The following is a 26,176-nucleotide window of genomic DNA, read 5'->3' as shown; positions in this document are numbered from 1 at the left end:
TTGTTTCCTTTGCAATCTTCTCAGTTCTATAAAAGCTACAAGAGGGGTAATAAACTTCGAGGAGAATTGAAAACAATCTTTTGTGTCTGTTTTCATGTCCATTTGCAAGCACCTACATGAACACATTTGTTCAACGTGTTTCCTCCATGTTATAAATAGGTTTATGAGTTTCGGGACGTCTTAAATAAGTTTAAGATAACCAACATCCCAGACGATACCCATTTATGGCTAGCGCATAATTTGCCAATTTGAATGGCACGTTCAAACGTGTGGTCACGTGCCAGGTCCAACGGGCAACAGTATCAAACGGGCATCCGTATCAAACGGGTACCGTTTCGAACGGGTATCGTTTTGAACGGGTACCGTTTCGAACGGGTACCGTTTCAAACGGGTGCCCGTATCCCGTAATCACGTTTGATCCAAACGGATCGACAAGTTTGCCACCAGTTTGATTCAAACGGGTCGACTTGTTTGTATCGAATATCAAATTTTTTTTTTTTTTTTTTTTAGTAGGGTACGGTTGAAGTCATGTTCAAAGTGAAAGCAGTGAAAGCGGTTGGAGCGTTGAAATCGTTGGAGCTTGATCGTTGGATGCTCAAAACGTGTCAAACTGACTGCCAGAAGATAACTTTGGAGACTTCTCCCAGACATTTGACGCATCAATATAAGAAAAATGCCCCTCTTATCGCTTTTTGCGGTTTTGGTCTTGTCAGGATGGTTTCAACTGCCAAGTGGAGTGCACGTATCGGGGGCTGTGTGTGTCGGTGGCCGCGGCTGCCCTGAGCGAAAAGTGGCAAGCTAAGCTGTTTGTATTTCTTTGTACTGGTGCTATTCTACCCTCTATATGCAAGTGTATTTTTCACAGAGCGTCTTGTGCGATGAGAAAATTTGCATGTGTTTCGTAGTGGGGGAGTACAACTGGAACCTTCGGCATTTGAAGAGACTTCTGATGGTCCTCTCTGACTGCTGCATAGCCGAACGCTGGTGCAGTGTTTCCGTTGCTACCTCATAGTCATCTCAAAAAGCGTGTGAATATAGCTCACAGTGACAGGGACTTTAGTGGCGCTTGTGGATAATTAAGGTAGTGCCACCACTCTCTGCTCCAGTACCAAGAAAATATATGCTCCATTATTAAAGAAAGGTTAAGTTCAGTTTTGCAATTTTCAGAAAAATAAATACTTTAATTTCTATGGGTTTCTAACAAGTGCCTCATTTTTCCGTGCAAAAGTCGCGTTTTTTTTCTAAGAAATATCCGTCAGTACGTTTTATGAAACGTTTCAACTTATACGCTTGTTTTATCCTTCAACCATGAAACATTAATTGTGCAAATTTAAATCGGGGTTATATTTCTTGTTCGATTCTTGACGGGAATGACTGTTGAAGCTGGCTTCGTCATGTGCATATATCGCGACCAGATAACAGATATACGGGCTTATCAATAAGTGTTTCCGCTCCCTCCGTATATATATGAAACTGCGACTTATATATCAACTAGTTTGTGTGAAAAGAGAAGTGTATGGGAACTTATAAAAAGTGTGACTCATACAACAGCAAATGCGGTACCTAATATTGTATCAAGTCAACGATCGCTGAGTGGATTGATCATCTTTTAATGTTGGTATGACGTCAGTAACACAATGTTATCCTGACTTTCAATAATATACGAAAACTAACAAGAACCTGTTGAATGTCCAATCCCCAGAAGCAATGCAGCAGTGGCCAGGAGAGTTTTGGGACTGCAATCCCGACTAACAAGGGCCCCGAAAAATTTTGGACACCGCCACTAGTTCTTTGGGATTTATGTGGACATTCCAAAGCTACTTGGTATTATGATTATTGCAAGCCGCCTAGTAAATTCACATTTTGTCTCTTGGTGTGTGGGTATGTGTGTTGTGATCATGATAGAACAAAAAATGTTTTACTGGCTGCCAGGCAACGGATGTAACCTCACCTGTGATGATGCTACATGACACGCCACATAATTGTCTTGAGCTCCTTAAAATTTACATATTTATGGTATGTCGTATACGTTATATATACAATGTTTTATTTATTTTTTCACAGATAGAAAGGCTGATGAAGAAATTCTTCTACGCTTGGCAGACATGTTAGTTCTGGAAATGCTGCCTATTATAAGATTACGAGTAATGCTGCAAAAGCTTATCGAATAGCTGAAGGAAGACAGGTAATGTAATGAACCTAATTTTAAATTGGAATTCCATTTATTAAATTTAAGAATATTTAAGATTGCTTGGTCCGTCAAATTTGACTTAAGTTTCTGAGAGAAGCTTTAACTGGGTCTAGGGAAGTTGCAAGGTATTTAGAGCCAGAAAGACGCGGCACCAAAAGTGCACCGTCATCTCGCTCATTGCCTTTGCACATCTGCTACGACCGACTAATCTAATCATGAACAGCGAATGTGCAGCAACCCTGGATTTTTTTGTGTACGATTAGTTTACATGGTGATAGGAAATCCATAAAGTCGACGAGCGCCGTGACAAGGATGCATTTCTGGCGCTGATTGATTGCCTACATCAGATCGTAGCGACGGCTGCGCTGCAACTTCGTGAAAAATAAGCGGGTAGACAACAGCTATTTCACACTTAAAGTTTTACTTCCGCAGTCATTCGCTCAAAACTCAAGACCTGTAACAAAATGTTCGTAAGTGTTTTTTTGTTTTTCTCTCTACCTGTCCCATTCGTACATAAAATAAAATGAGGAGTAAGATATGCAATAAATTAGAAAATAATCATGCCACTTTAAAACACAATGTTTCTAAATCGTTTAGTTACGCACAATGTACCAATCGCGTGTTCTAATTATAATCTCGCAATAGTATGGCAACCTTATTAGCCTTTGTGTTAGACCGATTGGTAGGGCCAAGTATATTATGTTCACGCTTCGTGAGAAGCGAGAAGCGTGAACATTCTATCTGATTTGCTTAGGAGGGATAGCAATGGGCTCGGGACTCGCGACACCCTGCGGTTCTTAAGCTGTTAATGATCATCGGGGTAATTGAATTAAACGCTCACAAATTCTTTCTTGGTTTCGAGGCCGAATTACGATTAGTTTCTGGGTGAAAAGCAGCGTCATAATGAAAGACGGGCGCCTCGTCGCGACACGAACAGAGGATGCGATTTCCCAATCCCCAGGATTGGAAAACACCATGTGGGACTTGTGCATTATCCGTTACAAGAAAAAGCTTGTAATCCTTACTTCTGCCATTAATTTCGGAACGGAATACTTTCATATTTGCTAGAGTAACGGCTCTCTTACATATTTACGTAACTGATTCATTCTAGACCCTTACATTTTTATTCACATTACCCCCCCCCCCCCCTCCCCCCCGCCGAAAAACAAATTGCCTTCATATCGGTAAAGTAGGGGGCAGTCACGCTGTCACGCTGTCTAATGCATTGATCAGCGCAAAAATAAGCTTGGCGCTCTTCAGTTCCACAAGGCCTTTCTTTACACCTCCAACCCCTGCATCTATATATTTTTTTTTACCCTACCCACAAAGTCAGGAGATCCAAATCTCTATTTCTACAAATTATCAAGTGGGGACAAGGTATACTCGTTTTTTTTTGTCCCTTTGTGTTTTTTATTTGCGATCGAAGGCGGGGAGAGGATGACACCGAGCTCTTGTGCGCCTCTACAAGAAGCTCGAGGCAGTAGGTACAGAGACAATAATTAACAGTGTCCCTCTCGGTTACAGTGACTACTTTATAATGTCACAACAAGAGAGAAAGCTGCGTCTACGGTAAAATCAATTAAATGCGATGTGATAATAAGTTAAGGTGTTATTAACAAAAGCATCTTCATTCAACATATATGAAGAAAAAAAAAAAAAAGACCGGAGATGACGGACGAAGAAGAACAAGCAAAAACATCCCAGTGAAACGATTTGTTTTTATCCCCGTCTTCATTCGCCGTCTCCGTTATTATTCTTTTTTTCAAATATGTGTAACAACAACCAGCTCGCTTCTTTACTTACTCTTTCTACAGTCATCCTCATTCGTTGCTGAAGAAAATTTATTAAAACACTTTTCACCTTCTTTTAGAAAACAGGATATACTTTTCCCTGCTTCTTTTCACCTTATTCAATCATGCTTTAAAACCTACTTTTTTTTCTTTGTAGTTTGATTTCATGGGTTGGCCCATTTTATTTGTGAATTACACTTCCAGCCAGGTTATCTGCATCTCATTCACCCTTTCTGTGCGTCATTTTTTGGAAGCACGTCGATCAGGATATTGTCTCTTTATTTTCTTTTATTTTTGTTCTCCCGCTTTTACCCCTGCAGGAAACTTCTTAGTTCAAACAAAGAGTTTCAAAAATATAACAAAATGAAACTAACGTATGCTTTAGATTATGGGCTTGCGGAGAAAGTAATACTCGTGAGTAAGGCCTAGTTCTTTGCCTTTTGCTGCCCGTGGCCTCAGCGTTCCTGTATCTGGAGAACACCAGAGTACACTACTGCCGGCCTCTGTTCCTTGCGGTTTTGAATTTCATCAAGTCAACAGAATGTCATGTCATCAGCAGAAAACGTGCATTTACATTGCCTTGTTTTATCCTATGCTCTAATTCATTCATGTTATTTTATTTCTTAATTTGTATTACCTATATTTATACACTGAAAAGTTGTTATTATTCACTAACGTCTCAACCGAGGCTCGACCTGTTCAGAGACAAAGAAAGAAGGATATTGATGGACATCTGATTCATTATTTAATTGTCAGCTTGTAGTTACCAACTTTGTTGGCTACAGTCTGAAAATATTTGCTGGTTTAGTTAAATGTGCATAAATAAATTCTTATTCCAGGTTTGGCCAGTTGTATGACGACTTATACAGCTTCGCGATTCCGACACTATCAGGCACAAGCTGCAACAACGAGGCTTTGCTTTATTTTCAGGGTAAAGAGTACTTCCATTGCTTCACTGAAGAAACACAATTGAGAACATGAATCATTCGTGAGGCACGATATGGTACTCCCATTCACTGCCCCAGTGGAAACATCTTGAATGAAAAATGAAGGCAAGATATCAGAAGAGATTTTCGAGAGTGAGTTGTTGAAACAGCTCACTCTCGGAAACAGTTGGTAAACAAAATACTTGAATAACCCTCTTCCCTTTGTTTTTTTTTTTTCTACTTTAATAGAATAATGTATGAAGCAACGCCATGAAGGTAACAGATTACTTTCTGGCGTAAGGATCACTTTTATAGGACAAGCGAATTTTTGTGTGCATGTTTATACAGCCGGAAGTCAGTCTGCCTCAGTAGGCGTCTGGTGTCTCAGCTGTAGATGAGCAATTTAGCCAGTGCGGCTCAATCGCTAACCTGGAATCTTGAGCCTTGAGCAATTTTAAGAGTAATTCCTTACATTTTTGTAGCGCGTGCAAGTCTGAACCGTGTCTTCTCCCTCGCAAACCTATTCATGCGGGTGCGTCTGATTTATGTGTTACACGCTCGCAGATGTGTTAGTCATGTTAGGACACTCTAGGGCGCTAAGCGTGGCTGACAGATGCCACGGGAACGAACTCTGCATATGTGTAACATGTAAGAAACAGTTCAAATAGGCCCGACACGTGCCTCAAACCAGTTTCTATACCGATTCTTGCGAGCGTGTGTGGCGCGTGCATTGCTTTAGTGGAAAGTGTCGGTAGAACTTTGCACGCGTTACAGAACTGTAGGGTTTTGTCTAAGACTTGGTGTTTTTATCTACTTCAGTAAAGCGTTTGATTGCCTTAATCGCACAATGTTACTTGCATAGTTATATAAATATGGTGCCCGCGGCATCTCATTTTCACTGTTTAAAACATATCATAAAAACCGCCAGCAAAGGGTCTAACACTCGATGTTCACCACTGACCGTTCTCGAACATTGATTGTGGTGCCCCGCGAGGCAGAATTCTAATATTTTTGTTATTGAATATTTATATAAATGATGTTGTATCTATAACCAATCACACTCATTTTATAATTTATGTAGACGATACCACTCTTATTTTCTCCTGAAATGATGCTGATGAACTTATTGAATGGGCAAACATAGTTTTAAGCAAAGTTTTCTTATGGTCGGAAGTGAGTGACTTAAAAATTGGCACATTAAAAACCAAATCAGTTTTATTTGGACCACAATAAATTTGTAGGTTTAAAAAATCCTCTAAAACTCTGAACCGGATTATTTGAATTTGTGCGACAACATAAAAATCTAGGCGTATACTTTTCTCAACATATGACATGGAACGACCATATTGAATATCTCACATAAAGATTTCGCACGTTGATGGGGTTGTCGCTAGGTGCCGTTAGCTTCCTACCGGTTAATATTAAATAAACAATGTATTGTGCCTTGTTTAATTTTAATTTGAATCATTGTCACCTGATTTGGGGTAAAACTACCAAAAAACTTAACATTCTACAAATAAAATTTAAAAAAGGACTTACATTATGTAACGAATATTCCCCACAATTATCATACATTTATAAAAAAAAAATAAAAAAAAATGATTAACATGGAACAGTTTCTTGAATTTTGCTTGCTTTATTCAATTCACTTTTTCTCCCTTTTGATTTATGGAAATTTTGTACCACATTTCCAAACACACTAAACATAAGAGCATCATCAATAGACGTTATACGAGGAAGTGATTGGTCAGTCCTAATCATATAAACTACAATCTTCAATCGCTCAATATAACATTTCTCCACTTTAAAATAAATGGCATATTGAAAATAACAATCTTTTAAAGATTTCTAAAACAGATCTTTTTAAACTTGATAACAATTACTGTCTTCTTAGGGCCCATTTGTTGATTCGTTGGTGTATTTTTATTCAGTGTAAGATGTAAAATATGTAAAAGTTTTTCTTATATTTTTTGCTTTGTTTTCCGAAGCTATTGCTAAGACTGTATGGTACCCCAAACTCCGTCAAGCTGCATTTTACGAACAGAGGTGCCGGCGCACGATTGACGACAGGATTGAGGCCAAAGAACCGCCACAGTTGACAAGTAATCTCAGCATTTCCGTCCCGTTATGGACTCACAACAAAAACATTTTATTTATGAAGCATCTCAATACAGTAGTTAATGTTACCTCATTCGATCAAATGTAATTCGAGAATTAAAGAAAAAATATATTGGGTTACCTTGAACTCCTCATTGTCCTATGGGCGGGTTACTGACATCCCAAGCAGCACGAATTTCGGCCAAGCTTCGGCCAATGGCTGGCGATAATGTTTTGGTCAATGGCCAAGCAATGGCCATTCACCGGCCAATGCTTGGCCGATGGCTCATGGCCTATTGTCATTGACTGGCCATTGGCCAATGGCCAGACAAAGGCCTGTTATCCGCCAATGACTGGCTACTGTCTGGCTACTGTATCGGTGTTGCGCGGGCGCTCGAGCAGCAGCTCGGAGCCTGGCGCGAGCTCATGACATAAAGCACGAGAGTCAGTTCTCTTCTGGTACCGAGCTGTGTGGACTCACAATCAATACATGGTGCCGAAACCCGACTGATATTTGACCGGGCGAACCTTGAAGTCCAATATGGAGATGCTGAAACCACCGGAAGGTTTATCGTTCTCAGGGAACGTCGCAGACAACTGGAAACGATTCCTTCAACGAGTGGAGCTCTTCCTTGAAGCGACCGGGTCTGATCTAGAGGTTCGAACAGACAGGTAGAAGATAGCTATCTTGCTGCACGTCGCGAAACCTGAAGCTGTCGACGTCTTCAACACATTCACTCTCACGGAAGAACAAATGAAAAGCTTCGAGGCGGTAGTTCACAAGTTCCAAGATTATTGTGCACCGAAAGCTAACGAAACATTCGAACGCCACGTTTTCCGCAAGACAATCCAGATGGAAGGTCAGTCATTTGAAAACTTTTTGAGAGACATTAAACTCAAAGTGCGCTCGTATAATTTCGGCGACCTGACAGATTCTCTTGTGAGAGATCAGACTGTCGATGGCGTCAGAGATCACAAACTGCGGGAACGTCTGCTGAGGGAGGATGACCTGACCCTTGAGAAAGCAACGAGAATCTGTAAAGCTGCAGAGAATTCGTCGCAACAAGCGAGGATGTGGATGGATCAGCACCCGGCACCAGTAGAACAAGTAGACGCCATGCAAAAGAGTGAAAAAAGTGCGTCACGTCTGCGATGTCGAAAGTGCAACCGATTTCAGGCACCACGCCGATGCCCAGCTTTCGGCAAGAAATGCAGTTTGTGCGGAAAGAAACACCATTTCGCGATATGTTGTGACGCAAAGCCTCAAGATGAGCAAAGCAGTCGGCGAGTGGAGGAAGTAGAAATACCGTCAGAAGATAACTTTGAGATACTCCAGGTCGGCGAGTCCGGGAAAATCGCCGAGAAAGACGGGTTGATCAAGGTAATGATTGAAAAGGTCCCTGTACAGTTCAAGGTAGACACCGGCTCCCAAGTCAATCTTCTCCCGCTGTCACTCTTCCGAAGCGCCAACTCCAGGCCACCACCACCACGAATACTCAATCCCAAGTTCAGCGAGAATTTCCAGCACTGTTTGAAGGCATCGGGAAAATCCAACGTCCATACAGCATCTTTTTTAAGGAAGGCACAGTGCCTGTCGTTCAACCCACCCGTAGGGTACCTCAAGCCTTCAGGGAGCCGCTGAAGCAATAACTGAACCGCATGGAGCAGGCAGGAATTATCACAAGAATGAAGGAGCCCTCAGACTGGGTAAGCCCCCTAGTCTTGGTGGAAAAGAAGAACGGCAGTTTAAGGGTATGCATGGACCCACGAAGAATCATTGAGTGTCTGAGACGTGAGCATTTCGAAATGCCGAGAAGGGAAGATATACAAGCTGAGCTTGCTAGCGCCACAGTGTTTTCAAAGCTTGATGCTCGGGCAGGCTTTCACCAAATCCCGTTGACTGACGAAACATCGCGAGTTTGCACATTCGGCACCCCTTTTGGACGATACCGATTTTGAGGTTGCCATTTGGATTGGCTTCTGCACCAGAGGTATTCCAGCGTGCGATGTCTGAATTTTTGAAGGACTGAAGGGGGTACGTATTTACATTGATGACGTGCTGGTCTGGGGAGCTACGCAACAGGAGCACGATGATCGGCTGCGATCAGCTCTGCAAGCTGCACACAGCGCAGGCCTGACGCTAAACTCAGAGAAATGCCAGTTTGGAATTCCAGAAGTAATTTTCCTTGGGGATGTAGTGAGCAAAGAAGGTATCAGGCCTGATCCGAGTCTTTTAGAAAATATCGTGAAGATGGATGCACCCACAAACAAGAAAGCTCTCCAGCGCATGCTTGGCGTTATAAATTACTTTGGAAAATAATTAAAGAAATTATCCGTACGTACAGCAAATCTTAGACAACTTTTTCGCGAAGATGTACTTTTTGAGTGGACAGCGGCTCATAACAGTGAGTGGAAGCAATTAAAACTCATGCTGACCAGTGCTCCAGTCCTCGCACTTTTTGACCCTAGTAGACCCACAAAACTGTCGGCTGACGCGTCTACAGATGGACTCGGAGCGGCCTTATTGCAGCTGTACGACAAGTCGTGGCGCCCTGTAGCGTATGCCTCCCAATCACTCTCGGACAGCGAATCACGATACTCTCAGATTGAGAAGGAGGCGCTTGGGCTGGTATTTGGATGTGAGAGGTTTCACCACCTCACATATGGTAGACACATCCTTTTCGAGACTGATCACAGCCCGTTGGTCGCTTTATCAAAAAAAAAGACTGGGTGATGTTCCCCCTCGCCTACAACGTTTCTTTTTGAGGCTGATGAGGTACGACTTCACGCTACAGTTTCTACCTGGCAGAAAGCTTGTGCTAGCTGACGCTTTGTCAAGAGCTGGGCATCCTAGTCCTCAACACAAGCAAGGCTTGGAGGATGTTGAAGTACAAGCTGTGGGAATGCTTGCCGCACTTGTGAGCGAGACAACACAGTACAGACTCAGAACTGAAACACAGAGGGACCCTGAGTTACAACACGTCCTTCACTGTCTAGAAAACGGGTACCCACTGCAAGGCAACTTCAGCTCACTAGACCCTGAACTGTCGGTGGTCAATGGAATCATTCTTAAAGGAACGAGGGTGGTGATCCCTTCGTCACTTCGGCGAGTTATGTTAGCTCGGGTTCACCAAGGGCAATTAGGTGTAAACAAATGTAAAGAAAGGGGACGCCAACTCATGTTTTGGCCCAAAATGGCGCAGGACATTCACACCTTTGTTGCGGAATGCGCGACATGTAAGAAGTTTGCATATCAGCAACCCCGTGAACCACTAATGATGCGCGAGCCCCTTCCTTACGCATGGTATCGTGTTGGCATTGACTTGTTTGCCTATGGAGGTTACTCTTATTTAGTTGCGTTTGATGCGTATTCAAACTACCCAGAGGTTGAAAGACTCCAGGACACCTGTTCGCAAACCATCATCCAGACATTGTCAGGCTGGTTCGCAAGGCACGGCATTCCAATAGAAGTTTGCTCAGACAATGGGCCACAATTTTCATCTTCCGAGTTTAAACGGTTTTCCAGGGTTTATGACTTCCATCACGTGACATCAAGCCCCAACTTTCCGCAATCCAATGGTCTTGCTGAAAAAGGGGTACAAATTAGAATTTTAAAGAAATGTGATGATGCAGGGGAGGATTTTTTTCTCGGTCTCTTGAACTATCGGTGTTCCCCTCTGATAGGAGGACAGTCTCCGGGAGAGTTGCTGTATGGAAGAAAACTGCGAGCACAACTTCCTGATTTCTCATCGCACCCGAGGAAACCTGTGTGCAAGAGGCAACAAAACAAGCCTGGAACGTCGCTGAAGGACCTGAAGAGCGGTGACGTTGTCCGCATGCGTAGAAAAGGCGGTTGGTTTGAGAAAGATAGGGTAACAAATTGTTCAGGGCCACGCTCCTACACTGTCCAAACCGAGCGGAACAGGATCTACAGGAGAAACCGCCGTCATTTGTTGAAAACGTCGGAGGCACTCAATGATTGCCTGGATGAAGATGCCGCTTCACCACAGCAGCACTCCGACGCCCACGACAATCCGCAGCCTTCACAGACTTCGCTGCCTCCGCACCCTTCGCAGTCTCCACAGCTTCCACAACCGCACTGTAACCCAGATACAGACCATCGTTCCACACATCCATCCCCAGCATCCGGTGAAACTTTGACAGATGAGGCTCCAGCACTGAGAAGATCATCACGAAGCAGACACGCACCACGTCGACTAATCTACGACAAAACATTTGAACAGTTTCCATAGTTTCTTTTGTGTGTTTATTTTTTATTTAATGCTATCCGCATTCTTTGTATGTTATGTTATTTTCGTACTTATTTTGTTTGTATTTCTTTACTTTAAAGAGCGGAAGATGTATCGGTGTTGCGCGGGCGCTCGAGCAGCAGCTCGGAGCCTGGCGCGGGCTCATGAGATAAAGCACGAGAGTCAGTTCTCTTCTGGTACCGAGCAGTGTGGACTCACAATCAATACAGCTACTGGCCAAAGGACCATTGCCAGCCATTAGCCACTGATTGACCAACTCTGTGCTACTTGGGCTGCGTGTGATGGTGGCTTTTAAGTTCAGAGTTCTTTACGCCAACGATGGGCAGATAGGAGCAAAATAAATATATTTTTGAGTTCAATTGAACCTTATTCCGTCCATGTGCGGAAATTTATGTACAAAAAAGCTGCGCGGAGAGTGACTGGAAGAAGCTTGTTCCGTGCCTCCAAGTCGCTATAAATTTTAGAAGATAGTAACTTTCGTAGAGAACTTGAAATACTTTTGAATATGCTTCACCAGGCTGTCCACATAAGTAAATCAAAAAGTGAAAAAAATGCCAGTGCCACTTTTATTTGACGATATCACTAAAATGTAAACTGCAGACACGTAGGCGAGTTAGTTGTAGGCGATCATCCAGTCACCTTTTGGCCACCTGTTTGCAGGTCGTTGTCACCCCGCACATTCACAGATACGTAGAAGCATTTAACATTCGGAGAAAAGTACGCCAAGGCGTTGTGCTGAGGCATGGACTCCTGAGTAGGTGTAAAAAAACAGTGCCCATTTAAAAGATTTTTTTTGAAAACATTAAAACCTCTGTCTTATTGAATACAATTCTAAACTACATGTGAAGGAATCAAAGCTTATTTTTTTATTAACGAAAGATTTTACGCTATGAGTCGAGCTTCGCGTTCTTGGATGCCGTGCTATCAAAACATACATTGCAGTATAATATACTTATACTTACCAGACTAAACATATCAGTTGAATAATTTAATAGATTGTGGATTCGATGTTGCTGTGAAATAATTATACAGGGGCATCTAGACAAATTACGAATAGCTCATTATACGTCCGATAATGTTTTGCTGCAAAGCGGGAGATCAGGTTCTCTTACAGCGCGCGGCGCGTCGAGCACTATTAGGAGACGTTATTTTTTCATAAAACAGGAACAAATGAACTACGCAATCAATAATATTATACACTTGGTGAGTATGTAGAAACAAAGTGTAATCATCTTAAAAAAACATTAGCATATTAATTAACAGCGGTCAGGCGTATCATCCGTTAATACTTAAAAGGTGACTGCTTCTGTTTTATTTTGTTTATTTAGCCAAAAATAAAGTTTACACGCGTCGGCGCATTCTAACATGTTTGTTATGTATTTATGTAGTGGTGTTTTCTTCTAGCCTACAGGCCATTAATCCCACTTAAGTATGCTGCAGGAGCCTTTGACAATATATTTCTAAACTCGGATTGCACGCAGTGCAAAGGCAGAGGACGATGGCGATCCACTACGTATTCCACCAAGAGTTCGACGCATCCTCGCCGCCAAACCCATCTTTGTATTTGGGAGTTATAAAAATTCGGCTTGCCAAAATGTGCTGATTCAGAGTTTTAGACTGCATATAAATGGTCCTTGCAAAACTACGCAGCCTAGTTATACTGCGAGCAATTTCTCGGGTTGTCCGCCCCCGAATAACTGGGTTGCGGGTAAGTCTGCCACTTTCGTGACTTGGAGGTGTCCGGTTCGTACTCCTTGCAAGACTTGGCCAGCAAAGGAATGGAAATCCTGCGAACATAAGGCATACCAATACACACAAAAAGCTATGGTTGTTTGGCATGTTAAATAAAAATTTATATATGACGTATATGTATGGATGCAAAATATTTCACGAGGGCGGTAAGTAGTTTTGGCAATGGCTTAACATTAGCGTGAACCCATAAAAAAGTTAAAATTGAGGGGAAATGTCGAGAACACAACGCTTGCACGAAGCCTTATTGTGAAGTAAGACGTCATGTACGTATACATATATTTGTAATTTGTTCCAGAAGCCTTTCAATCTTATCTTAAATTAACCCGAGCCAATCAGACACGGTTTGTGGGACGACGCGCAGAGCAAAGTTATCAGCAAATAAAAAAAGAAAGGCCGTGGTGTTTATGCTCCGACATCGCTGCGTCTGTCGCCTCAGCGTTCGTGATAAGTGTATCTACTGGTAGGTAAAGCATTCCCTCTATTGTTTATACAAACCATTGTAGATGTCTTTTATCTGCCTACATGACCAATATGGAAAAAAAAAACAGAGGTCCGGCATTCCTTTTGAACATCGCAACCGTATACGTGGGGTTTTCAGTAGCACTCTGGGGGGCTTCAGTCTTGTATACAGAATGCACCAATTGTGTTAAAAATAGATTATAGGCGAAAATAAACTCGCCTGGCAGGTGGCTTCAACTCGAATTTGTTGTTTTATATTTGCTTAAAACAGACGACCAATATAGGTTTCATAGTATGGAATAGAACAATTATAACAAATTTGACTTCTACATCTGTTATTTTTCTTGCTTTAGTTCAGGTGCTCTAAACTTCTATACTTGAAAAATATAACACTTAAGAGAACGAAAAAAAAAAGCCAAATAAAATTGTGGTGGTAGGGTTTGTTTTTCTCAGCTAATGCAATTATAAGGCATTCATATTAAAAATAGCGCAAAAGAGACGGGACAAAAAGACGAAGAAGCACACAGGACAAACGCTAACTGGCAACTAAACTTTATTGAAAGCTTCCAACTTTGCAATCGCCGTGCACGCGCTTAGTCTCGTTCAACAGAGACAGGGCGTACCGCCAAATCCGCACAATCATACCGCCCACCGCCTGTTCGAAAAAGTCAGCAAAACAGCTACATCACCCCGTCGCACAATCCGAACGAGAAAAGAATAGAAAAAACGCCGCGTTAATATTGTCAAGTTAGATAGTGTTAATGAAATGGTACTCTTTCTGCTGCATATACACCGATGCGACGCTTATGCAAACGTCTTTGTCACAATCTCGTATTTTCGCTGCCTCCAGCAACTCTCGTTCCCTCCTTCCTTTGTTTCGTCCCTCCACCTTCGCACCGTCCAGCTTGGGGGAACAACCACAAGTTCTACAATGCCCCGGTAAGTGGGAACCGTAATTGTTGCCAAGAGAAGCCGCATGCTCTCGAAGTCGATCATTTAAGCAACGTCCCGTCTGCCCTATGTAAACACGGCCACACGTTAGAGGAATCCTGTAAACCACCTCAGTGGCACAAGGTACAAACTTTTCATTAACACTATCTAACTTGACAATATTAACGCGGCGTTTTTTCTATTCTTTTCTCGTTCGGATTGTGCGGCGGGGTGATGTAGCTGTTTTGCTGACTTTTTGGAACAGGCGGTGGGCGGTATGATTGTGCGGATTTGGCGGTACGCCCTGTCTCTGTTGAACGAGACTAAGCGCGTGCATGGCGATAGCAAAGTTGGAAGCTTTCAATAAAGTTTAGTTGCCAGTTAGCGTTTGTCCTGTGTGCTTCTTCGTCTTTTTGTCCCGTCTCTTTTGCGCTACTTTTAATATGAATGTCCACTACCAACTTGCCCAGCAGACCAAGCTTTTACAATTATAAGGCATCTAGTAATAGAATAAGCTTAAGCATATTATCTGAGATGCCCTTCTATCAAACCATATACCTTTGTGCACGAAAGCTTGCTTAGTTGCCTAATTTAATCACTGACTCTAGGTAATTCAGATATGATTACAAAATATGGTACCAAGAAACAGGCACATTTATGAAAAAGGCTACGATTCATGGACATTCGTTCATTTAAACACTCACTGAACAGCACAAACGTTTCAAGTGCTTCAGAACTATGCCACATGGAATAAGTGTTACGCGGAAATAAGAAGGTTGCCCGAACCATCAATGTTTCTAAATGCATGGTCGTCTGTCGAGACCGTCAAAACCCATTTATGTAACAAACGCAGCTGTTAACATTGGGGCAAAGGGGAAGTCTGTCTAAGCTACTCTTCTAGCAAGAATAATGCAACCGTAGCGTAATGGTAGAACACAAAATATATTAGGCTGGAGAGCTGGTTAACGTTACACAAATGTGTGTTTGTTTCCTTGTCGTTTCGTCTCTGGCTTAGAATGACCCCGGGTGTAACTTGCGTAACGCTTCTTTTTGGTTAACAAAAGGGAGCGCAACTTTCAACCATATTACTTCTTTTCGATACACTCAGCCAGGATTCAATCGGCCAGTAGGTATAAATATGTGGCAGCTTTGCTTATGTCGAAGCATATTATGAGGATGTGCAATTCCAATTATTGAAATGTATAGTAAGCCTTTGATGTTTGTTTAATAAATAAATAAATGGATACGTACAAATTGCGGCTAACGCATTTGTCTGGGTAACCGTATGCAAAGCAGTCGGTTCGAAGGGTGTCGAAGAAGATTGTTCCCATGGCATTACCTGCCAGGCTGTTCACCTTCAGCAAGCAGTTATACAGCTTGCAGTCGTCCTCGCAGTTCGTCCTGTAATTCATACATGCAATAAAACGACGAAACCCGCTCGAACTCTTAATTGAAAAGCCAAGTTATATATATGGCGTCGTTTAGGTTGACCCGCAAAAGTAGATATAATATATTTTTGATTTAAACGCTCTGGTCTACGGGGAAAATTAGCCGACTGCCGTTGCGGAGGAAACGTTTAGGTCTAGAAATGCAGACTCTGAGGTGAACGACTCAGCATAGTTATCGGCTTGCTTACTAACACTGTTGACACGGTATATATTATGACCGAACGCTTCTTCTCCATTGCTATTTGTGGAAGTTACTTGATAGTTCTCAGTGATTAGCTATCTAAATGCTCTGTAAAAAGTTGAAACAGAAATATTTTTATTCTATTCTACCCATCAACGTCGGCTTCCTAACGTGTTACGTTCATGTTTAGACAGCAGGGAGTCAATCAGCCCTAATTGTCGTTTGGTGTCTCCGCTCTAGAACACAAAATTTGTCAGTGTAATATGACTATAGTCAGTTACAGGCTCAGAAGGTAGCGGCAAATGCCCCTCAAAGGGAATCAGATATCCCTCCCCTACGTCCGCATCCAATAGCGTCCCACCGTTTCCGTGACGTCGCGGCCAACGCGCGAGGAGGGTCTTGCCTTTCTTTACATATTTGCTTTATCTTTCGACTTTGACTGAGCATTGTGGAAGCCACGAGAGGGAGATTAGTGTTTTCCCCCACCGACGGAAACAAATACGACTCTCGGGGATTAGCTTCCCCCCCCCCCCCCCCCCCCCCCCCCCCCCGATGGATATAAAGGCTGCTTTCAGGGGCTCGGTTTCCTCTCTGATGAATACAGAGGTCGCTTTCTTAAAAAGTGGGATCGGAGACAAGTTGGAATCCATTGAAGCGGAACAAGGAGCGTTTCTAGTGAATTCTTCTTTCGACTGCGGAGAGAGTTGGAACGGGCGCATCACGCTTATGGGGGAGGAGCTTCTCCTACCTCCTTGACTTGTAACCGACTATAATAGCCTGGGGTCTTTAACGTATATCACAAAGAGCACTATAGAAAGGGTGTAGTCTTACGGTCTTCTTTTTCATATAATACACACCAAAACCTCAATTTGACTTGCAACGCACTGACGTCAAACTGACGGCATGAACGTTTACTAGGGACCTGATAACGGTACGATATCTCTGATTAAACATCTAAAGTACGCACCGAGGACTACAGGGGAAAAATAGTGACGTTCTTCAATAAAAAAAGAAATCCGAGAATTTTTTTTTTGTTGCAGTCAGTAACACGCACATTAGCTATTTTAATAAGTTGTAACGCTCAGGTATCAAGCCACTCGTGAAAGTTGGTACCATCGGTGTGACGCAAGTGCGCTGTATAAGTCGAACTGAAGTTTTGGAGTGCAATATATGGGACAAGGGGTGCAAGACCATTCCCTTTTTTTGTTATAGTGTAAGGATACACAACCGCACGCCGGTATGACGCTTACATAGGTCAACACAAAAGAAGGGGTGTGGTTTGAGCGGTGGGTTTCTCGGTTCTCCAGCGCGAGCTTTCGCTTGAGTTGTTTCGAGCTGCGATGCGTTAACACACTCGGCCACCAATTCCCGATTGGTCAGAAAGTATTATGGGAGATTAATATCAAGACGAACATTACTGTGGCATACAACTGATTTCAAAAAATATTCCAAAAGCCGGGAATCGTAATGATAAAAAAAAACTGCTCCGACTTTACCCAACAAGATTAACAATTTAATCAAACGTTTCGTCTCCCATGCGGGGAACATCGTCAGTGAAACCTTCAAGCAGGAATGAGGGAAAAAACTTCAACAGTCCTATTCAAAGGACAACTCCGCTTCATTTTTGGTTTTGAAAAAACAATGCAGTCCTCTTCAGTATCGCCTAGGAAGACCACACGTGAAATGTTACGACGCAGTTCTGTCTAAATGATTCTTAAACGGTCCGGCAAACTTTGCAACTCGCCAAGTTGCTGAAATCGGCTGACTTGAGCAGGCGAATTCAGGCGCAACCAACAGCGCAGTCAAGGCGACGGCATGGGCGGAGCCAACATTGAGCTAAACGCCATCTACATGGCCCCCTTTTGCTTGTTTTCACTTCTCCGGGCGAGCGTAGCGCATGACGTCAGCAACGTTGCCTCTAGGCGCTCAGCGGTGTCCACGTGACTGGTGTAACGCGCCTGCGCAGCGCGTTTCTTGGGAGCCGTCAGGCCGCCCGCCGTGGTCCCGCCGTTACCGCCATCTTCCGCGTCACAACCGCCGTCGTCGTCTCACCGATTGTGATTATTGTCTCTCGGAGTTTCGTCTACGCTACGGACACCACGTGCGCAGACTTATGCCTTACTACATCGGTCCGAACGCATTTCTTCTAATCCTCAATTACGCGCTTCTGAGGATGCTGTTATTGTTGACCTGTTGATGAAGCGGAATTATCCGAAACGTTTTATTGATAACACGCGCAAACAGATGGGGCAAAGAAGAAGTCAGGATAATGGACGACTTAGGACAGGGCAAGTAACAATACCCTATTTGAGAGGTGTTTCTGAGTTCATTCGCAGGGCCCTAGCCCCTTTGAATATCCGCACAGCTTTCGAACCCCACCGTAAACTACGTGACCTCATTTCTAAACCTAAAGATTACACCCCCCCCAGAGTCCCAGTGCGGTGTTGTGTATAAAGTGAACTGTCTAAACTGAGACGCATCCTACATTGGGGAGACAGGCCGGAAGCGCTGCACTCGCTTAAACGAACACAAAAGGGACGTGGCGAAGGCCACGCATGCGACAAGAGCGAAGACGGAACTCGTAGTCCATTGTTGGAATACGGGTCACTGTTTCGACTTTGAGAATGAGTCCACTCTGGCGCGCGAACAAAGGTGGTGTTCACGCAGGTTCGTGGAATCATGGTTCATCCGAAGTGACTCATCAGATTGCAACTCCAACCGCGGCCCCCTCCCCGATGTGTACACGGACTTGCTTAAATAGGACTGTTGAAGTTTTTTCCCTCATTCCTGCTTGAAGGTTTCACTGATGATGTTTCCCGCATGGGAGACGAAACGTTTGATTAAATTGTTAATCTTGTTGGGTAAAGTCGGAGCAGTTTTTTTTTTATTACAACTGATTTTTCAAATTTCGACTCCTGCAATCTCAAATAATAAAAAACTACGACAAAAATTGCAAATTTTAGGTAAGGCGATTTTCACGACACCTTTCTCACTTTCACATTCACGATGCCTAAGTGGTCATCGCAGCGGCCCGACTCCTCCCAAGAATATTTTAGTGTCCAGTAAAAAATAAACTTAAACTTACAAAAAAGAAAAACGGACGGAACAGGAAAAACAGCTTACTGAAAACCCTGTTTGATACTTTGTTTCAGCTTCAGTCCAGGCGCAGCCGACGCTACAAGCTGTTGGGACATATCAGACAACGTCAAAAGCCTACCATCGTGGTACGTTTCTCGTGTCTCTGTACGTGTTATATCATTGCTGAACCAATAATAAGCAAAACAATTGCCTAGTACATCGCACTTTTGACGCTACTTTATTGGTCCTATATTGCCACGTAGTGTCGATTGTGGCTAACCTAAGCCAAAACGAAGCATGGTACACTTCTTCGGGAACAGGCCCACTCGTCACAGTCAAGTCGTCGGGCGGCGGAGAAAAGCTCACCGGAGAAAAGCTCACCGGAGAAAAGCTCACCGCAAAACCGGCAAATGCGGAGAAAAGCTCACCAATATTTTTTTAGCTTAGCTTGATTCTGCGTAAAACGTGGAAATTTAACACAATTCGCATTCGTCACTTCATTAAAATGTCTCCTCGTTTTTGTAATATTCTTGAGGTTCATTGGGCATATTTACTAATTCCTCAGAAATTAGAAATCGCCCATTCTTTATATGAATGAAGCCGCAAGTATAAAGTCAGAACATCGTACACCGGTAAAAAAGGCAACAATTTATTGACAGCTGAGGGTGCGCCGTCGGTAGCTCTGTCAGATAAAGAGGTTTGTTTTTTTGCGAGCTAATATGAATAGCGGTGTGTGAATCGCTTGAGGGCCAAATATTGTGTAGTGCCTAATAGATAAGTAGATGTTTGTTAATGTAATCAGTGTCGGCTACGCTGTATTCTTTATGTTAATTTCACTAACAAAACTTTAGTTGCGAGAACAGGTTCGTCCTGTCTTGTTTGTTGTCTTCACTCCGTCGTCGTCGTTTGAGCAGTTTTCATCATGCATAACGTTTACCAACTCACCCACTTCGCTACCTTACAGAAGACTACTTCGTATATAGGTCGCGGGTAACAACGGTGACAGCGTGCCGCTCTGAAGGTCATGAGTGGCTCACCGTAGAAGGGCACTATCACACAAAGGAAACTTGTGGAAACACCAGCACGAACGGCTAGAAAACGTGCATGTCCGTGGAAGAAAGAAGCCTCGATATCCTATTGACTGTTTTATCCTGTTTTCAAATGTTAACAAAAGCTTCAAAGAGAATTTCAGGCACCGCGGTGTTGCGCGTGCACTTTTGAATTTTCGGCATTTACACCTTTGATTTTTAGGTTTTAGGCAGTCAACATTACCTTTTTTTAACTTTTTCCTGTTCTTCAAGTTCACAAACATTTTAGTTAGGCTTTCGTTGCCTAGAGAGTAAGCCACAAAAAACACTGACCCGCGATTATTAATTTGGGAGCAATATACCCATTAAGCTTAACAAATATTACAAAAGAGGACATTTTATTTTTTACAAAGCTGACGAATTTTAAAGGGCCCATGAAACGATTTTTGGGTTGGGATAAATCATTTTAGATTGGGATTTTACAAATAGCACATCGTTCAGTGGGCCAAAAGAAAAAAGGTAGGAAGTCAAAAGCCTGGCTTTCAGTGCGAAAATTTGAAAACACAGAGGACTGTTTCGTACCTCCTCCCCTTCGTAAGCTCTCTGCGGTTCCAAAAGCGCGTCATCGGCTCCAAACTTACGTCACAAGAAACCGGACCTCACTTATGCCCTTCACCCCTAAGCTGACATTGTGGTGGAAGCTACGCACTTGCCGGACCAATCAGCCGCCTCCCTTTCATCACCTGACCTCATTCTCTGCAGCCATATTTGCCACGCTCACGCGGCAAGTGTGGCTGTCCCAACGAGCATGTAGCTTCCACAGCACTGTCAGCTTCGGGGTGAACGGGTTGGGGAAAGCAACTTTTGTCTGAATTTTGAGCGACGGGCTAATCTCCTAGGGGGGCAATGGCTTTGTCCGGGTACATAATCCAGATTCCGAGCGAGGGGGACCTCCCTTTTTTTCGTCTTCTTGAACTGTTTAGTAGAATGCGCGATTTATGAGTTGAGGAGGAAAGCCAAAAGAGGAAAAAGTTGGAAAAGTGTTTCATGACCCCTTTAATGATAATAAATTGATATATGTTACGCACGATCCAACAGCCTCCACATAAAAAGAAGAAAAAATATCGGTGAGCCTTTCTGCGCATACGCTCAATGGCCGGTGAGCTTTTCTCCGCATCCGCCGGTTTGGCGGTGAGCTTATCTCCGGTGAGCTTTTCTCCGGTGAGCTTTTCTCCGGTGAGCTTTTCTCCGGTGAGCTTTTCTCCGGGATTCCAAGTCGTCATAGCGAAACTTGTCATAGGTGAACTAGACACAGAGGGCATCTCGTTCTAGGTGAACTCGTAGTAGGGAAAGTGGTCGCAGTGACCTCCTCGTTCTTGAAAAGTTCGTCACAGACTTTGTTTTTAGAAAGGGGGGGGGGGGGGGTGCTTCAATTGACCTTTTTCAGAGTTTTTGCGACGGATTGGTGGCGCAACCTCGCGGGCATAGTTTAAAATGTTTGGTGGCTTCGTGGCTCCGTCGCCCGTCGCTCCTTCAACGACTCCGGTTTCTCCGGCCTCCCCAAGTTTCCCACTTCGGCGGTTTGGCGTTCGAACGAACACGTTGTTGAGGTTAGGTTTCGCCATTGAATACGTGTTTTGTTTGCGTTGTGTATCTGCGGAGATGGCTGACAGCGGCCCCGGAGGGCCGGGAAAACCTACAATCTTTGATACGGATGACTTCGTCCGTCTGTATGGATTTTAAGACGGGTGGACTGCCGATGCTTGCTCGGTACCGATCATATCCACCGTCAGCGTACAGCGGCACTTCGCGACCGCGTGCAAGCAACGCAAGAAGGGATGGGCGTTCAAGGAGGAGTCGTACGTAAGAAAGATCATGGTGAACAGTTTTGATCCGGATCCTACCATTTTCCTCGTCAGGAGTCTGTGTGCCCCGTCAATGAAACCCGGGCACTACAAACAGCTTGTGTCGTTCTCGAAGAGCGCTGAAATCGTACAAGCAGACTGCAACTGCGTAGCAGGGTGAGTATTTTCCTACACCTAAAAACCGTGATGAATCTGAACTGGCTGTACAGGTTTGCATCTCCCTCAGGCAGCCGACAGTTGACGCCTTCGCTCATAGTACACCTCGTATTTTGTATTAGTGGATTAAAATCCGTTATACCTCTCTCTTCGCCAAAATTCGCGGTGCATGACATCGTTAGAATAAGTGGCGAGCGATCATCAAACCTTATATTTTTGCTGGTGGTAACTCTGCGTGCACCACAGAAATGGCAAAAAGCTTAGGGATGGGAGCAGTTTTCACCTAAATAAACCATTGACGTGTGTACTATTTTGTATCATACACACATACGTCTGTTATTACTGATTCATTCAACTGAAATGTAACCTGCAGGTTAAGCGGAACCTGCCAACACATTGCTGGACTTCTGTTTGCTGTAGGCGACATCCAGGCTCCATCAAGCACCGACATCAGCTGTAAACGGATTGTACCTGTTCAAGGTGGGTGGTGCATGATCATGGTATTTTACAATATCATTCATTTGAACTTATGTTCATTCAAGTAGGACGGTTCTTTATAAATGGTCCAAAGCATGCTGCACTTGCGAATGCAAGTAATGCCCATCAATGTACATTTTTCACAAATAGCATTGTCGAGTAGGCTGCATCAACTGAATACAGAAGCTCGTTCATACCCTGCAGGTGGTTGAGCGTGTTGGTTTCTAATTTACGATAACGAAAGAGGGACATTAAAGACAAACAGGCAAAACAGGCCTGTATTTTCTGTTTGTCTTCGATGTCCCTCTTTCATTATCGTTCATTCCCTCCCACTATGTTTAGATATTTTCATCTGGGTGATCTGCGTGGCTCTGCACGATCCTGAGCACACCTTAAACACGCGTATGTGCCTACCGTGTACTGCAATCTGTGGAAGAAATTCAGCAGATGTGGTTCGTGAACTGTGTTTAGACCACTGAAAACATAGCGTGCAAATATGGGATGGGACACCTAGCATGATGTTTCATATCACTCGGTGTTTCATCACAGACATCAATTTTGGTTTAAACACACTGTCCGCCCTATTATTTGTTGAGCTCCCGTTCCTCCTTAGATTACAGTAATTGGTTCTCTGAGTGCTATGCTGAAACACGACGAGTGCTTTTTGAGTGCAGTCGTGCAGCGAGTGCAGTACTGTGTTGTTTCTATGCACCAGAAGTTACACTTAGTAGTCATTCTGACGTCAAGAATAATGCATGGCTGGAGCCTGGACAAAAAGGTTCAGATACACTGATCTATGCACTTACAGGCTCACAGATATTATTTTGCAAATGTAGCTGCTTTTTGCTGGGATGAGTACAGAATGCACATGTATGCCAAGTACATGGAACCATAAATGCAGTTGCATACAGGACTTCACATTTCGTAACCTGTTAACCTTATTTTTGTGTTTTACAGCCAAGAAACCATCGGCAAGTGTTCTGAAGGAGATCACTTTCAGGAAACATGTCCTAAACAAGTCAACACCGCAACAGCCCAAGCGTCGTGCGTGCCTTGCTTCAGCTTGCATAGATCCAGGGAACCCCCAGACTGCAAAGGTGTTAAGAGAGCTATAGTGTCTGATGCCCCAAATGCACTGTGGAGCCGCTATGCTGTGAAAGTCCCAAGACCCATTAATCAGACACTCCTGAAAGACACCGACAACCTGCTTTCAAAAGCAAGCCTGGAGATTTCTGCCAGCTACGTAGCATCGATCTCTCCACTTTGCGAGGAAGAGAGGACTGCAGTATGCAAGGCTACGCTAGGACAGAACAGGAATCCTGCCTGGAAGAGAGAGAAGGTTGGCCGCGTAGGAGCGTCGATGTTCCGAAAGATTGTGCACTGCACCCGTCCTGAGAGCTTGGTGCGGGACATTTTGTATCCAAAAGTTCAGAAACTCAAGCCTAGAGACCCCAGGCAGTATGGCATAGACAAAGAGCCAGTTGCTGTGGCAGCATATGTAAGTTTGATGTCATGCTTTGACAAAGGTTCTGGTGGAAGAGACGGGCCTTCATATACACCATGAATACCCTTACATATAGCAGTATCACCAGACCGCATCGTCTTGGAAGGAAATGACAAAGGTCTTCTGGAGGTCAAGTGTCCTGCCTCCAAGCGAAACATGACTCCTGCAGAAGCATGTGAGTTCAGTGACTTCTGCTGCCACATTGTGAATGGAAACGTGGAACTCAAGAAGACACACCCATTTTACTTCCAAGTACAAGGACAGATGGCAGTTGTTGGAGTACAGTGGTGCGACTTCGCTTTATGGACGGACAACGGTGACCTGTGGGACTCGCTCTCCGTAGAACGAGTCTACTTTGACCAGTTCTTCTGGGACAACAAGGTTCTTCCCGGCCTCCACCACTTTTATCGCTTTTGTATCGTCCCCGAGCTTCTGACACGTCGCATCAGAAGGCTGAACTTTCTGTACACAACAGGCAAGGGCTATGTTCCCTACCTCAAGTACAAGGAGGGATTCTATCTCTGCGAAGGCAAAGCAGAAGCACTGAAATTGTGCATAAGAAAGCTGAAATAAGTTTAGTCTATACTCAGCATCATCTATTTTGTGATACGTTGCCAAGCAAGCATAGCTTTTGCAGTTGGAATGTTAATTTTATTAATTAATTTCAGGCTGTGCATTCATACACACATACTTTTGTTTTGAATGCAACAGAGAGTGCTTTTGAAATATATTGCAAATCTTAAAACAGTGAATACAATCTGTGTACACCCTTTCTATGCATGTACAGTGAACCACAACTTTAGCAGTACTGCACGATGAGTGGAGCTTGAGCTCCAATAAAACTACACTTTTTGGTGAAGGCATGCCTGCCTGTCTGTAATGAATCTATTTGTGACCAAGCAAGAGCTCAACGTTTTATACCCAAGTCCCACTAGAGCAGCAAACAACTGACATCGACAAGCCTCAAGCACATACAGCATACATCCACAGACACCTCTTGCAGGCTTGCGATCCCTCGTGCTTACTTCACGAGCACCGAGACACTGCAAGCCAGTCCAGGTGCCTTTGCGTTCATGCTGCATGTGCTAGAGGCTTATCAGTGTCTGTTTGTTCGTCGCTCTAGTGGGACCCGGACATTAGGCAACCAAGTGGCGCCTTTAGGTTTATGGAGTAACATATTGTACAGCTACTGCCATTTCTTTCAGTTAGTTTTTTTTTTACTCTATTATCTCTTCATCTTGGATGAGAGGTCCATGAAAGTTGGATAGTAGTGCACACGTCGCAAAGATCTCGTCAGCAATGTCAGCCATGTTTAAGGGCAGCGGAGTGTCAAAGACATGAAACTCTTTAAATAGGCCTAATGGCTCTCTCCCCATGTACTCTAGCCGCTGCTACCTTCCGCGTGCACACAACATCCTCTCGGCTCATTTGTTTTTCCCCTGCAATTCGGAACGGTGGAATGTAGAGTTTGACACCGACAGGAAGGAGATCCTGCACTTTGAATCCTTTATCCACCATTACTGCATCTCCGCTTTCAAGCAGGTCTAACACTCCACACCTGTCAACAATGGCACGATCACTTGTACTGCTTCCAAACAAATCTGATACAAATGCTATAAGGCAGTCGGGTGTCATGCCAACCAAACACTTCATAGTGTTAGCATGTTTGTAGCTGGAAAATGTCTTTCGTTGGGCTTTCAGGGCAGACGGTTTCTGAATCCGAACCTCACTGGAGTCCAGTACAATGCGTGTATCTGGAAACTCCCGAAAGCACTCGGGCATGTTCCGTTGAACTTCATGCAACTGCGGAAGCCGTGTGATATCTCGAAGTACACTGTTGAGCATAAATAACCACCGAGCAAAAGTACGGCTTAAAGTTGATTCGGACACCCCGAAGTTACGTGCAATTTCTTTGCATGGCATTCCAGTTCTGAGACGTACAAGTACCATAAAGAGCTGGTCTTCGGGTTCCTGGGCACGCATGTAGTTGCCCTTGCCAACTGTCGGGTATGTTTCAAGGACA

General features: G+C 43.8%; 1 protein-coding gene and 1 pseudogene across 1 annotated transcript in view; one reads left to right on the top strand and one right to left on the bottom strand.

The window, feature by feature from the left end:
• Positions 1-12,926: 12,926 nt before the first annotated feature.
• Positions 12,927-26,176, bottom strand: part of LOC120840799 (phospholipase A2-like) — a 32,510-nt gene continuing 19,260 nt past the window's right edge. The window contains exons 5-6 of the mRNA XM_040211517.3: positions 15,668-15,817; positions 12,927-13,062 (exon numbers count right to left, since the gene is read on the bottom strand). Of these exons, the coding sequence (XP_040067451.3) occupies positions 12,927-13,062; positions 15,668-15,817 (286 nt within the window). The remainder of the gene's footprint in view (positions 13,063-15,667; positions 15,818-26,176) is intronic.
• LOC120840801 lies at positions 19,263-24,890 on the top strand (annotated as a pseudogene).

Source organism: Ixodes scapularis, unplaced genomic scaffold (assembly GCF_016920785.2).
Source record: "Ixodes scapularis isolate PalLabHiFi unplaced genomic scaffold, ASM1692078v2 PGA_scaffold0__279_contigs__length_252992795, whole genome shotgun sequence".
In the NCBI taxonomy this organism is placed as follows: Eukaryota; Metazoa; Arthropoda; class Arachnida; order Ixodida; family Ixodidae; genus Ixodes; species Ixodes scapularis.
The sequence above is the reverse complement of the archived record's forward strand: the minus strand, read 5'-3'. Positions and strand labels throughout refer to the sequence as shown.